The following is a 13265-nucleotide window of genomic DNA, read 5'->3' on the forward strand; positions in this document are numbered from 1 at the left end:
AAGAAGAAAAATAGAAAAGCGGAACAGCATCCTAACAGAGTGAGAACCATGACGCCAGACAATTCGGACAGAGTCAGATTACCTCCGAGATCAAGTAGGACTACATGAACAATCTAACCAAACATGTTTCTCAAACAGCTGAACGGAATGCTAAGTGCTACAACTCGCTCATTCGGAGTAATTGTAAGTTTCTAGGGTACAACATTTTCACGTCCGTACTCCAAGGGGAACTTCAGGTAAGTTAATAGTTAGTTCCCTAAATAGGTGGGCTCTCTCGTTCACGATTGTCCAGGGAACTTCATGTCAATCACGGCATCTTCTCCAACCTCCTTGACCATTCCTCTCGAATACGCGCGGTTGCCTCTTCGGGAAAGTCTCGCTCCAGTGTGGGTGTTTGATTATGTAATCGAACTGCCTGATCAATATAAAATGACATAAGCAATCAGTTTTTTTTGCAAGAACTAAGTAATGTGCAAGTACACCCTTTGAATTCTGGGTAAATTGCAAGAATTGTATATGCCGCACATTGAGAATAACAGCAAGCAATCACCTACGACAATCAAATCCCTCCAATGTGGAAGCAACTAGCAAAATATCATTACTTTGAATATTTTCCCTGACAGTGGGAGTGGATCTTTTGCTAAAGAAAAAAGCTAATCAGCAGAATACCCTTCTAAGTCTGGTAGCAGAGAGTTCAGCAACTATTGCCGAGATAAAACTCAAAATCTTTATTTTGAACCTACCTCCTTAAATTATCAACAAAATCTGGTCCTTCAGCATGAGGTGAAGTCGAACAATTGAGAAGTAATTGGGAGTCAGAAAGGTGCTGCAGTGTCGAAGCAATGTGCAACTGACGGCGAGACCTACATAGTGTCAGCAACATACAGAAAAGCGTAACTGAACCTTGAATAATTTGAGAAGCAGAAAAGGACAATGTCTGCGTATTATGTATATTGGCAATGCATAATGACTACATATTTGCCAGCAATGTTCTTACCAATAGCAAGGTGCAATTATAAATTTATCGTCTTGAGTATGATAGGTTTCCAGCAACCCGCCTGTCCAAGTGGGGTCATCACTGTGTGCAGTTATACGAATTCGCCGGACCACTTCATCAGGACATCTGGAAGTTCTATCGAAACAGGCTGGCAATACAGACCCATTGGATGTCTCTACCTGACAAACGCTCAATGAACAAGAGTTTACATCAAAGTGTCGGCAGATGAAATGCAAATAATAAAACATTTGATGCGCAGCCCATTACAATACCATGTCAGTTAGTTATTGGAACTCAGAAAATTGACAGGTAGAGAAACTTTAACTGCTGAAGTTCAGAAAAATGCGCTAACATCATGACCTTCCAGAGACAGTCAAGAAATTAATAGAATAGCTTTCTTCATTACAAGTTTGCTTGGATTACATTACCTAGGTTCTGTAATGAGAAGCTAGTGTTGGACTCGAAATAGCCCATCTTGTCAATAGATGTAGTACATCTCTCAGGCAGTAATGCAGGCTAGACTACTGCTATTTATCATGAGAGAATATTTTCTCACTTTAATTTACTCCCATATTAACAGAAAATTGTCCACATTTCCATTACTCTACTTTTATGTTTCATCATGATGTTAAATATCATTTAAAACAAGGGACCAACGCAACAAAGCACATCTGAAACAGACACTAACCAGGAATCCAGTAATAATAGGGTAAGCATGTCCATCAGCATCCCTTCTGGTATTGTGGCCTAGCACAAAGAATGTCTGGATATGAAATTTTTCCCGTCTCCTCCACAATGTTTCGATCAATTTGATACACAGTGGTAGGGAATAACCATCCATTTTTCCATGGATTTCTGCATCACTACGGTTGGTTCTCTGCATACAAAGTCCCACAATTAATACACCAACTCATTTATTTGCCTTTGAGTGGATAGTACATCCGCTGACAATCACTAAGAAGGGAATCTCAGGTCAGACTTTAAGAGAAGCATCCTCAAAACCGCCAATAAGATGAACCTGCATTTCAGCATTTAACAAGATTTTGCATAAGAACGTGAAAATAATCAAACATTAAACCTCACAGCTTTGCTTTTTTTAATTAAAGATACAAAACCAGTACATCCATCTCATCCTGCAAGTTGGGATCAGAAGTTTGTGACAACATCTGAGCAAGACCCATTTCCACAACAGCTGGAGAATCCAAATGGGCAATCGAAATCCTGAGATTCAATGGGGAAAAAATTTAGCATGCAGATTTAAGGATTTATGTCAAATGCAACAGGTTTATCATTTCCAAGCCTCTCTTAATTCTGTCGCATTTGCTTCGTACTTCCCATTTGACCGATTCCGAATGACAAGCCCCACGCATGTAGTTGCTTCATCAGTCCCGGCAACCTGTCATGTAGGATGGAAAACGGTCATTAGTAGTTTCACGAGCATAAACAAGTACTCCAAAAATAAGCAAGCATTCCAATTAGTCTGACTGATGAAAGGGGAATAACCATACATCCACAAAAGCAGGGTCAACAGTTGCATATTCACTTTGGAATACATAAACACATTTAGGCTGTGTACTGCTCCCCAAACCAGACTCCTCTGAAATGGAAAACCCCCTCTCTGGGGTACTTTTGAATAAATGAGAGGCAGATAATAAAGATGGGTGGTCCATTAAAGCAGCTAAGATTTCCACAACCTGTTGACAAGTAAGAAAGAAGAAGCCGTCACTAGAGAGATAGATATGCAGCGAATGAAACAAGCTTAAACTGCAAAATAGATGACATGAAGATTTTTCAACCAGCAAGTTTCTTTGCCTAATTCTCGATACCCACAGCAATTCAATTCAATCAGTTACATGCTAATAGTAGTGAAAAGCACAAGTGGGACGCCCATATTATGTAATTCCAAGTTCAAACAAATGGTATGATTCTGTCAATTCAAGCTGGGAACTTCGTTTCCTTACTCAGTCTTCTGTTAGGGAATGAAGTTTTCACTAGTTTGGGCTGCTTTTCAATCAAGTGTCTGCTTGCAAGATTATGTCAAAGACCATAGCTAATCCTATGAGAACAGTGCACTGCTGGATGGATTCTTTTTCCATCTCAAGATGTTTATCATCTGGAAGAAGTATAGTGGAAGAACAACAAATAAAGCAAAAGGATTTAGACTCAAGGTGGGTGCTCAAATCATGGGCCGCGTTGAATGGACCATACCAATAACTATATTGCACACCTAAGGTCCAAACAACCTTTCCAGAGCCGATCTTCCAATGCATGTCTTCCACAAATAAATCAGATCAAAGGACTCCCTCAAAGCCATAGGTCGTAAGTTATCATTGTTTACTTAAAATTCGCAGCCAATCTCCTTGGCAATTGGTTTCGCAGCTGAACACGAAAGAAGATTCGTGAGTTTCTCATCTTACGTTTGCTAACGGCCAACTGCCATTTCAGAGTTCAAGAACAAGAGCTGCCCGAACACGGCAGCGCTTAAAACACTCAACTTTATCATTCTTCACATTCTTCTCTGTCAATCGCTATTCGATCACATTACCGCTATATTCTCGAAGAAGAACCGAGACAGCTCCTAAACAAGTCGCGATCGCATATGCGGAGTCGAGGTCAAAAGCTTCACAAGCATAAAAAGGCGAACGACTCCTCCAGTCACTGCCATCGTCATGTATTATTTGTAATCATTCATCTACTCCAATTGTTGACCGAACCCGCGAAATCAGAGAAGAATCGCCCTCTATCGCTACCATATTCAAGCACGTGAGAGGTACCAGTGACTTCACTAGTTTTTGGACGAAGTTGGGGCCTCGTTCGACGACGGGGATCGGAGGCAGCCAACACGGAGGGGGGTTACAGAAGAGAAGTACCTGAGACGGCGAAGACGAATCGGATTCGGCAAGGATCGGAACGCCATCGACGAGGATCATGACCAAGGCTCTTGACGCTGAGGGATCGCTGATCGAACGAAGGAGACGAAGGCCTCCACAAACACGGAAATGGCTTCACCCTCCTCGGGCTGTTTCTTTGGCATTTCGACTCCAAAAATTGGACTCGGATAGCCTAACGATTTTTGTGATATGCGTGACATTATTCAAATTAGACTATTCAAATAAAACTGAATGACTTGATTTGAGCCACGTCATGTGTTGAAAGAGAGGAAAAAAGTATGGACGGAAATTTTTTTGGAATTTGAAAAATTTTGAATCTTAAACGTGACTCAAATCGGATTGTCCATAATTTGGACGGTTTGATTTGAGTAATGTCACGCATGGATCTAGATTAAAAAATTACAGGGAAATTTTCAAATAAGGCGTGAGGCTATGAGAGTGTGGATTATATTTCAAAAGGATAATTACTTTGAAGGTTCTAAAACTTGTAAGTGCAAATTAGTCCTAAAATTTTAAAAAAATTCAATCAAGTCCTAAAATGTGGTATGAAAGTGCATTCAAGTCCTAAAAACATTCAAAAAGTGCAATGAAGTCCTAAAACTTATCACGAGGCCTTTTGATGTCGAAAGCCCCAAAACTAGCTATCAACTAGTAGACAACTAATGCAAGAGATAAATCCCGAAAAATCCATCAATAAATGATGAACCTCCTAAAATTTTCAAAAAATTCAACCAATGAAAGAATTTGATTGGATTATTATGATAAGTTTTAGGACTTGATTGTACTTTTTGAAAGTTTTAGGACTCAAATGCATTTTTGTGTCAAGCTTTAGGACTTAATTACACTTTTTGAAACTTTTAAGACTCAATTACATTTTTGTAACAAGTTTTAGGATTTCCAATGCACTTTTTCCTATTTCAAATAAAAATTTGAATTGCCCTCATTATTCAAAAAACAAAACAGATAAAAATATTCTTGTCATTTATATTTTTCGACGTCTTTTTCTTTCTTTCTTTTCCTTTTTTTTTCCTCCGATGGCCGGCCTGAGGCGATGGTTGGGTGGCCTTGCCAATAACAGGCGAGACTAGCAAGGGCAACCCTCACAAGATCAAGTGAGGCGACCCATCCGACCTAGGCAATAACGGTAGGCAAGAGCCGACCATGCCGGATCGAGCGAGGCGAGGCAACCCGGCTATCGCCAATGGCTGGCCATCACCTAAGACCGGCCACAATCGAAGAGGACGGAAAAAATAAATAAAAAATATAAATGACGAAAATACTATTGATCAAGCACTTTTTCGAATCAACAAGGGCACTTCAGGCCTATAATTAAAAAAAAAAATCCATTTTAGAATCTTATTTGAAAAAATAAAAGCACTCCAAATCCTTATTTGAAATTTTTATGTACAGTACATCGGTGCTATGGTATATCTGAGTTTTGTTAGGGCACATAACTAATGTGCTCTAGTCCACAAAATATTTGACAAAATCAGCTTTGATGTCTCAGATATTATCTTGAGATTGGAGGTCCAACATAGTTTTGAACTCAAAAAAGGTTCGAAAGAATTTTTATTTTCCCACCTCAGAAACGGTGGGAATTAAAATATGGCGAACCGAATTTTCTTTCTTACCTGCTACAGTTTTTTCTTAGAGGGGTTGCTCTTTTATCGGTGACTCTCAAATTGGAGCTGTCATCAAGGTGAGGTTCAAGAACATTCTTTTGTGCTTCCAGGCACACGCCGAGCTCACTTTCTAGATGCCTGAACGGCGAAATGACTTGCTATGTCTTCCCGTTGCATCATTCGATTTAAACCAATATGAGCTCTAAGTTTTTTCTTTTTTTGTTGCGGAAATGCCAGTTGAACTCGAGATGGTTGGATTGAGAAATAATTCCCTTTACATTATAAAGAATGTGTGGCTGACAAACAAGGACCTGTTTAGGAATAAAAGACAGAAGTCGTTCAAGATAACTGTGTTCCACGGTCCGGGCAAATTCGGTGAACTATTGAGACAAAAAAGGTTCTTCGACATATAAGAAGGTGTCTAGATTACCCACGAGAGAAGGTTTTAAGATAGTGGCGACACCACCCGCTAAGTAAACTCGGCACTCTTAACCCGCCATGACACGAGCAAAGGCTGAGAGTCGACCGAGAACGGCCTAGAAATTACGCGTGTCATCTTTGCTACAATCCGATACGCCCCACCGTTCATCATCCGGGACCCCTTTCGTTTGTACGACTTGATCACGTTGAACACTTCCACTGCTTCTTCGAAAACCCATCCGCACAAATAATTAACTTTGTGCTCATGGAAAATTCCAGATGGCATCTAATAAACCGATCGAAGAACTCTTAACCAGTACCGGGCTATGACCCAACCGAAAAAAAAAAAAAAACAGTATCAGGCTAAATATAAAACAGAACTAACTTTCACTCATAACTAAAAAAAATATTCGAGATATCAAAATTGCAAACAAAATGGACACGCTGGTTTCCAAAATACAAAATCTTTAGGTATGTCTGTGTCCTGCTGCTTCATTCATAAATATAGCATCATTATAAACCTGTCCAGTACCTCAGGGAGTTCCCTATATTTTCTCTGATGACTCACTCGTCATCATTGAAGGTCGTTTTCTTCCCTGCAATGTCGCCGGAAAACAACTTTTATTAGACAGAAAGCAACAAAGAAAGCTCATTACGAAATAGACGACAGAACACAAATGTAACGTAAATATTCTTGGGTTGGGACCATTTTAAGTGAGCGAACTACATTTTTGACTGATAAAAACTGATAGTTCTACCAAATAATCATAATGACATACCTGTGCCAGATGCTGCCATGCTTTGTCTATTAGGTGTCCCACGACCTCTGCCACCAAAGCGGCCACCTCCTCTGCCACCATCAAAACGGCCACCTCCTCTGCCACCACCATCAAAACGGCCACCACGTCTACCAGCAAAGCGACCTCCACCACCTCTTCCACCACTCCTTCCACCACTCCTTCCACCTCTGCCACCATCAAAGCCACCACCACTGTCACCTCTCGGCCTTGCCTCGTCCACTGAGAGTGGATATCCACCAAGTTCAGTCCCATGAAGCTCTAACGCCTTGTTGAAACTATTGCTATCAGTAAAGTCAATGTAAGCAAACCTGCAAAAGATCATGTAAAAATCAATATTCGAACATCAAAGACAAACCATTGAGTTTTTTAATTTTTTATCAAACGAGAATTAAGCAAGTCTATAAACCAAGACTCCATATGTTTCGTGAAAAATGAACAATCTGGAAAATATTTTTCTAAAAATGATTGCTTATGTTCATCAAGGACAATAATTTATGTCTAAATATTTTTCTGTACAATGAAAATACTTTTCGTTCATTCATTTCTACAAGCATTACAAGCAATCATTTTTATGACCCAAAACAAAACCAATCAATTTAGGAAATGTCTTTTAACTCATTTATTTTTCGCGAAACAACCGCACCCTAGGAACATTTTCCTTTTTGCAATCAATTTAAGGATACATACCCTTTGGGTTCGCCAGAATCATAATCCCTAGGAATTGAGATTCTTGAAATGTCGCCACAAGTCCCAAAAAGCTCACTCAAGGAGCTTCTTAACTGGCATTCAGAAGGGACAAGATTTTTAGAACCCAGAATCAAACAATCACCCTATTCATCAGAAGGGAGAATAATTTTAGTACCTGCTCCTCTCCAAGGGACTTGTCAAGACCCTTCACAAAAGCAGTTTGGACCTCACCCCTTTCTCCCTTTTGCGATGAGAAGTTGCCTTTGCTGCAAATTAAATTATCATAAGACCTAGTGGTTTACTGCTACGGAATATTTATTCAAAGTTAAATTAGAAACTTACCCGCTATGTGGAGTATAAGCCCCCCTTTCGTGTGCCAAACTTATTCTCAACTGACGATCACCAAGAGACTCTCCATTGTATTCAACAGCCTGAAATGGAAGTCAATTATTTGAATCTATAGAACCCAAACTACCAAAACACCTAGACACACAGGTACGCCAATGAAATTCATCATTCATTTCGCCATCCGTGAGCAGCTACAACGATTACAGGAAAAGCTTCAACACCTAAGTACATGATATAGGAGAAAAGCACCACCAGATTCAAATAATATTTTACTCAAGCCGCAAGCTTGCTGATTTTATTAGTAATTAGGCCTATCAAAACGACAGATTACCTTTTGTGCTGCTTCAGCTGTGGTAAACTCAACATGACAAAACCCCTTAAACCTATCATCAGCGTCAACAGCCAAGCGTACATCCTGAATTTCACCAGCAGCTTGGAAGAAATTCTCCCTGCAAAATGAAATTTATCAGTTGATAATACATGACCAAGCTTCATAGTCAAAGAAGCAACACTTACACATCAGCTTTTTCAACTGAGTAGGGCAGGTTACCAACAAAGACAGTCTTTGAGCCCATACTTTGAGGTGTAATGGGCGTTTTGGGCTGCAGTGAGAATTGACATGAGTATAAATTATTAAAAAGCTGATGACAGGTAGTCGACAAACAGGAGCTAAGGACAGGACAAGCAGCGGCAATAGGAGTCATACGGCTTTTTTCTCTGACATTGGAACTTCTTTTGCTGAAGGAGAAGCATCTACCATATCTGCATCAGCATCCTGTAAAAATATATTTGAAGTGCAAAACGACCTCATATTAGAAGATTCCCACTTCAATGAAGTGAGAAAATTTAAATGATACTACATTCAAAAAGTAGCACGAGAATTATCTCTCTCACGATGGAAATGCATCATAGCCAACCACACCAGCACACAAACCAATTTGTTCTCTTCGGGACAAGCTGATAAGCTTGCTCGCTCTCTCTCTCTCTCTCTTCCTTCGCCCCCCCAAAAACAAAAAAAGTTGAAATATCCAATACAGCAAGCAAGTAATCATTCCCCTATGGGCCTCAGAGTCCATGCATCCCATGATGAAAACTCAGGAGTAGACAAATGACCATATATTACTGTTCCCAACACCATCCTTTCCTAACTTTCCTGCATGCATTCATCCAGCAAACTGACCGAACTCGGGGAACAAGTAGAAAAGTGGTAAGAGTGGCCATTTAACATATGCTTTCCACAGAATCCACTGACCCACAATGAATCAATGATCATTAAACATGCATGTCCCATAAAATTTACCTTCTTTAATGTCTTCTTGGGCTCATCATCTGAGCTGTCATCAGTGGTTTCTTCGTCACTGCTGCTTTCATTTTTACTAACTTTTCCGTTTGACTTGTTCACAGGCGTCTTGGGCTGAAAAAAAAAAGAAGGGGAAAGAACGAATGTCATTGACCAATATGATAAAGGGACATCCAAGCAACAAAAACACGGGAGAGATGGAAATGCTATGTGCCAACCTTTTTCTTTTGTGGCTCTTCATCACTCTCCTCTGAACTATCATCCTCCTCACTGTCGCTTTCATCAACATCCATCTTTACCTACAGCACCAAGCACCAACCGCACAGCCTCAGTGGTAGCGCAGTGACATCAATCAACTCTTTAGGTGCCAAGACACAATCAGTTCGTTAATTTTTTTTTCCTTATTCTTGTAGATTTAAAGAGCATCGACATAGTAACACCCTTTCCAACCAGCTCGATATCAGCATCACAACAAGAGAACTCTCAGAACTTATTGACCCGCAATTGATAATTTTATAACGTAGACAACTACCTTCCACCATGGATGGAACATGGTTAATTCATTGAAACTCCATCACACCACCATGGACAGTAACAATTTTAAACCAGTCCACCCCCCACCCTAAAGAAAAACCAATTCCTCTTCAAGAATAGAAAACCCACCCCAAAACCAAAAGAGAAGAACAATAAACAAAGAAGCACAAGTGAAAGACAGAAGAGAGATAACTATAAAGCAAAACTTTAGATCTAACATTGTAACCCAATTGTATAGCATGCAATGTGAAGATAAACAAAATAAACCTGCTGGGTCTGCTTTGTTTGAGCTGTGGCACGTGGCCTCTTAGCTGAAACATCCATAGCATTCTTAGGTGGACCCTGTAAAATATGAAAAAAGAAAAGGAATAAGGACAGATACGAGCAAGTTCAGAGAAGGGATCCAATTGCAAAAGACCGCACTAAAATAGATAGAAGTTGCACAACACACAGAAGTTTGCAAGCATCTACAGAAAACAAACTGATGCATACTCCATAAGAGAAAAATAGTGGCAACCATGGCAAAACGAACTCGATGCATGCTCCATAAGAGAAAAAATAATGGCAACCATCGCTAATCAAACTCAATTGTCGATATTTATCACAAATCAATTATCAGCAAAAGGGAAGAAATAAAAGTAAAATTGTGTGTCCAAAACACAACAAAACTGATTAGGTGCAACACAAGCCAATACAAAATCAAATCTGTAGAGCAATCTGTTGAAAACCTACATGCATGAATGCATGCAATATCAGTCAGGATACACGAAATCACTAAAATATGAGACGTCAAATTAGCAAAATGACATTCAAGGTTGTTGCACAAACCAAAACTTGGGGACCAACAATTAAAACCTAAGGAGTTTCGCAAATCATCTGCACTGAATAAATACAAGCCACTCACATCATCATCTGAACTGCTGTCTGACTCGTCTTCAGAACCGCTCTCACTCGATTCCGGTTTTGCTACACTGCTAGCTGGTTTTTTAACACTGTTCTTAGCAACAACTTCCTGCATAAGCGCAAAATTGTCATTTGCACAAGAATTCCCTTAAATACACAACATAGAAAACCACGGTAAGATTGAGAAAGTACAGAGAACAGACCTCCACCTCTTCCTCTGATTCACCCTCTTCCTCTGATTCACTATCTGAGGATTCTACTTTCTTTTTAGGAAGTGCAGGAATTGGTTTCTTGGCACTTTCATCCTGTGCGTCCTGTGCCCAAGGCACATGTTTATAAGAGTAAACACGATCACCAGCAAAGAGTACTAATAATCTAATAATCGATCTGGAATTATGGTTCTGGAGCACCAAAAGTGTACTCTCGGGACACAACCCAGAATAAAATAGATGGTTAAAATTCAATACAGAAATAAAGTCTAGCATACTTACATCTTCCTCGTCTTCCTCATCTGAATCAGTGTTTTCCTCATCGGAACTATCGGTAGATTCATCCTTCTTTGGAAGAGTGACTGAACCATTCTTTGCTCCCGCCACAGGCTGCTTTTGCTGGACTTTTCCTTTACTTTTTTCCTGAAAAATTATAATCAAGATACATTACAATTTGTTCTATTTCATTAAAATCGAAATATTAGAGCAATTAGTACTAGCTGTCCTCACAGTTTCCTCATCCGAAGAGCTATCGGATTCTGATTCATCACTTGACGATTCCTTTACAACAGCTTTCTTCTGTTGTGCAGGCTTGCCAGCAACTTTCTACATTAGCCAATAGCCATGTTGATATCAACAAAATGTCACAGGTTATGCAGAAAGAATTCAGACATTTGCCACAACATAAATATAATGACTATGTATACTGACTTCATCCTCATCGGATTCATCGTCTGAAGACTCAGACTCATCAGAAATGCCGGAAGACTGGCCCTTCTTAGCGAGGCTAGCAACTGCGCCATTTTTAGACGGCTGCTTCTTCAGAGCAGGTTCCTAAGAGCCAAAAGGGAGCGGTTACTGATGCGCAGTATAATATACGTATTCGCAGACAAAAGGGCCAACCAACACTACCAGACTAAAAAGCACTTGCAACAAAAAGCACAAGTCATTTTTGCAAAGAAAGCAAGTAAAAAACATACTTTCTTTTCTTCCTCCGAATCTGAGGATGAATCCTCTGAACTGCTAGTTTCTTCCTTCTTTTTCAGTGGCTCCTTCATTTCAACTTTCTGCTTCTTCTGAGCAGCCTAACGCAAATGAAGACAAAAAGTTCAATCTCCGTCAAGAAAGCACCAAATACAGTAGTTACGGCACAAATAACTATAACAGACCTTCTTATCTTCCTCGGAATCAGAGTCATCCGAGCTACTACTGTCCACTTTCATCACTGTTTTGTCTTCAGCTTTCTTCTTCTGAATAGCCTGCTCTATCCGGTCATCACTCTTCTGCTTCTTTGCAGTCACCTTCTTCTCCAATACTTCTTCAACTTCTCTTTTATCTACGCAACGCCAAAGAGTATGAAATTGGGCGACACAGTACATTGAAAATTTTGAAAGTAAACTCAAACGAGGAGGCACATAAAACCAAACCACCATTTCACGCACATACACAAACAGAGCACGCGAGAGCGCAAGCTTAACGCAGAAAAAGAAAAAACAGAGGAACCAGACAATCAATAAACGGAGAAAAAGCGAACAAAGCCACACCACCAAATGCATGTTCACCAGAACACTGAACACCTGCCCTAAGACCTTTCTACTCATCATCTCGTCAAGACTAATGAAGCGGTGTACCTTTCTTGGCAGACTTTGTCGCCGGTACAGCGGCAGGAGCTGAGACCTAGGAACAAAGACTCAGCCATTAAGAACGCCGAATCGAACTCGACAGAGAAACTCACGTCAAATCAACAGAACGAGATAGAGAGCGTACCATGGCAGCTGATTTCTTGCTCGACTTGCCCATCGGAGGAGGAACGGAGAGAGGGCGGAGGACTTCGAGGTCGGGGACAGGCGGAGCCGACAGCTAGAGGTTTCGGCAAAAACCCTAGTCGAGAAAGATATTTCGTTAGGGTTTTTAGGAATATCTCGCGGGGGTGGCTTCTCCTATTAAATAGATTTCACTGGCGAAGGACGCGGGGAGGAGAGAGGCTAGGGTTCACGGGGAGTGCGCTCGCGAGTGGGGAGAAGCTGCGGAAAGTTTTCGCGCGTGTGAATCGAAGTGCCGCTGCGCGCCGTATTGACGGTCGAGCGTGGGCGGTTCGGCGCTATCATCTGCACCGTTCGTTCTTGGGTCTCTGAGAACTGGATTTCGCGGCCCAAGCCCATTTGTCATTCGAGGCTCAAGCAGGCCTACCAAGGTGGCTGGGTCGTTGCGCCACGCTCGCCCAGTTTGTGATTAGAGTGTTGTTGGCCCAAGGAAAAGCCTCGAGGAGACCAATGGGCCCGCTGGATCCACGGTAGCAGCGGTTCTCAAAACTAGAGAAAATTTCAAATAAAGATCCAAAATGCAATCGTTCCCTCGAATAAAGGTCTGAAGTGCTCTTAATATTTCAATGAAGGGTTTGGCCAACGCCATCTTTGTCATTTCCCTTTATTTGATTTCTTTTATTTTTTTTATTTCTACTTTTCCTTCTTCTTCTTTTGCCCTTCTTACTCGCTTGACCCTCGCCGGTGGCTCGAGAAGAAAGGGCCAAAAAAAAAGAAAAAAAAATATCAAA

The 13265-nt window shown here is 40.7% G+C and overlaps 2 protein-coding genes across 8 annotated transcripts; both read right to left on the reverse strand.

The window, feature by feature from the left end:
* Positions 1-259: 259 nt before the first annotated feature.
* On the reverse strand, positions 260-4044 carry LOC115752993 (protein N-terminal asparagine amidohydrolase). Of its 4 annotated transcripts, none has more exons than XM_030691465.2 (9): positions 3868-4044; positions 2506-2691; positions 2329-2393; positions 2119-2218; positions 1977-2015; positions 1686-1874; positions 1059-1176; positions 744-863; positions 260-415 (listed from the first exon to the last, which is right to left on the reverse strand). In XM_030691465.2, the coding sequence occupies exons 1-8, from the start codon at positions 3925-3927 to the stop codon at positions 748-750; spliced, it is 873 nt and encodes a 290-aa protein (XP_030547325.1). In that variant the 5' UTR covers positions 3928-4044; the 3' UTR covers positions 260-415; positions 744-747. The 4 variants fall into 4 exon arrangements, with proteins under 4 accessions (XP_030547325.1, XP_030547307.1, XP_048134542.1 ...); XM_030691447.2 differs by having other exon boundaries at positions 998-1176; XM_048278585.1 differs by lacking the exon at positions 3868-4044 and adding an exon at positions 3543-3670 and having other exon boundaries at positions 998-1176.
* LOC115752970 (nucleolin 2) lies at positions 3675-12741 on the reverse strand. Of its 4 annotated transcripts, none has more exons than XM_048278580.1 (20): positions 12479-12741; positions 12343-12388; positions 11881-12047; positions 11692-11796; positions 11423-11545; positions 11222-11317; positions 10994-11134; positions 10712-10807; positions 10504-10611; positions 9867-9941; positions 9284-9364; positions 9066-9179; positions 8472-8540; positions 8282-8367; positions 8097-8214; positions 7760-7848; positions 7593-7683; positions 7418-7509; positions 6710-7038; positions 3675-3786 (listed from the first exon to the last, which is right to left on the reverse strand). In XM_048278580.1, the coding sequence occupies exons 1-20, from the start codon at positions 12509-12511 to the stop codon at positions 3686-3688; spliced, it is 2160 nt and encodes a 719-aa protein (XP_048134537.1). In that variant the 5' UTR covers positions 12512-12741; the 3' UTR covers positions 3675-3685. The 4 variants fall into 4 exon arrangements, with proteins under 4 accessions (XP_048134537.1, XP_048134538.1, XP_048134539.1 ...); XM_048278581.1 differs by having other exon boundaries at positions 10706-10807; positions 11003-11134; positions 12479-12740; XM_048278582.1 differs by having other exon boundaries at positions 11003-11134; positions 12479-12739.
* Between the last annotated feature and the right edge of the window lie 524 nt (positions 12742-13265).

The sequence above is a fragment of the Rhodamnia argentea genome, chromosome 5 (assembly GCF_020921035.1).
Source record: "Rhodamnia argentea isolate NSW1041297 chromosome 5, ASM2092103v1, whole genome shotgun sequence".
Taxonomy (NCBI): domain Eukaryota; kingdom Viridiplantae; phylum Streptophyta; class Magnoliopsida; order Myrtales; family Myrtaceae; genus Rhodamnia; species Rhodamnia argentea.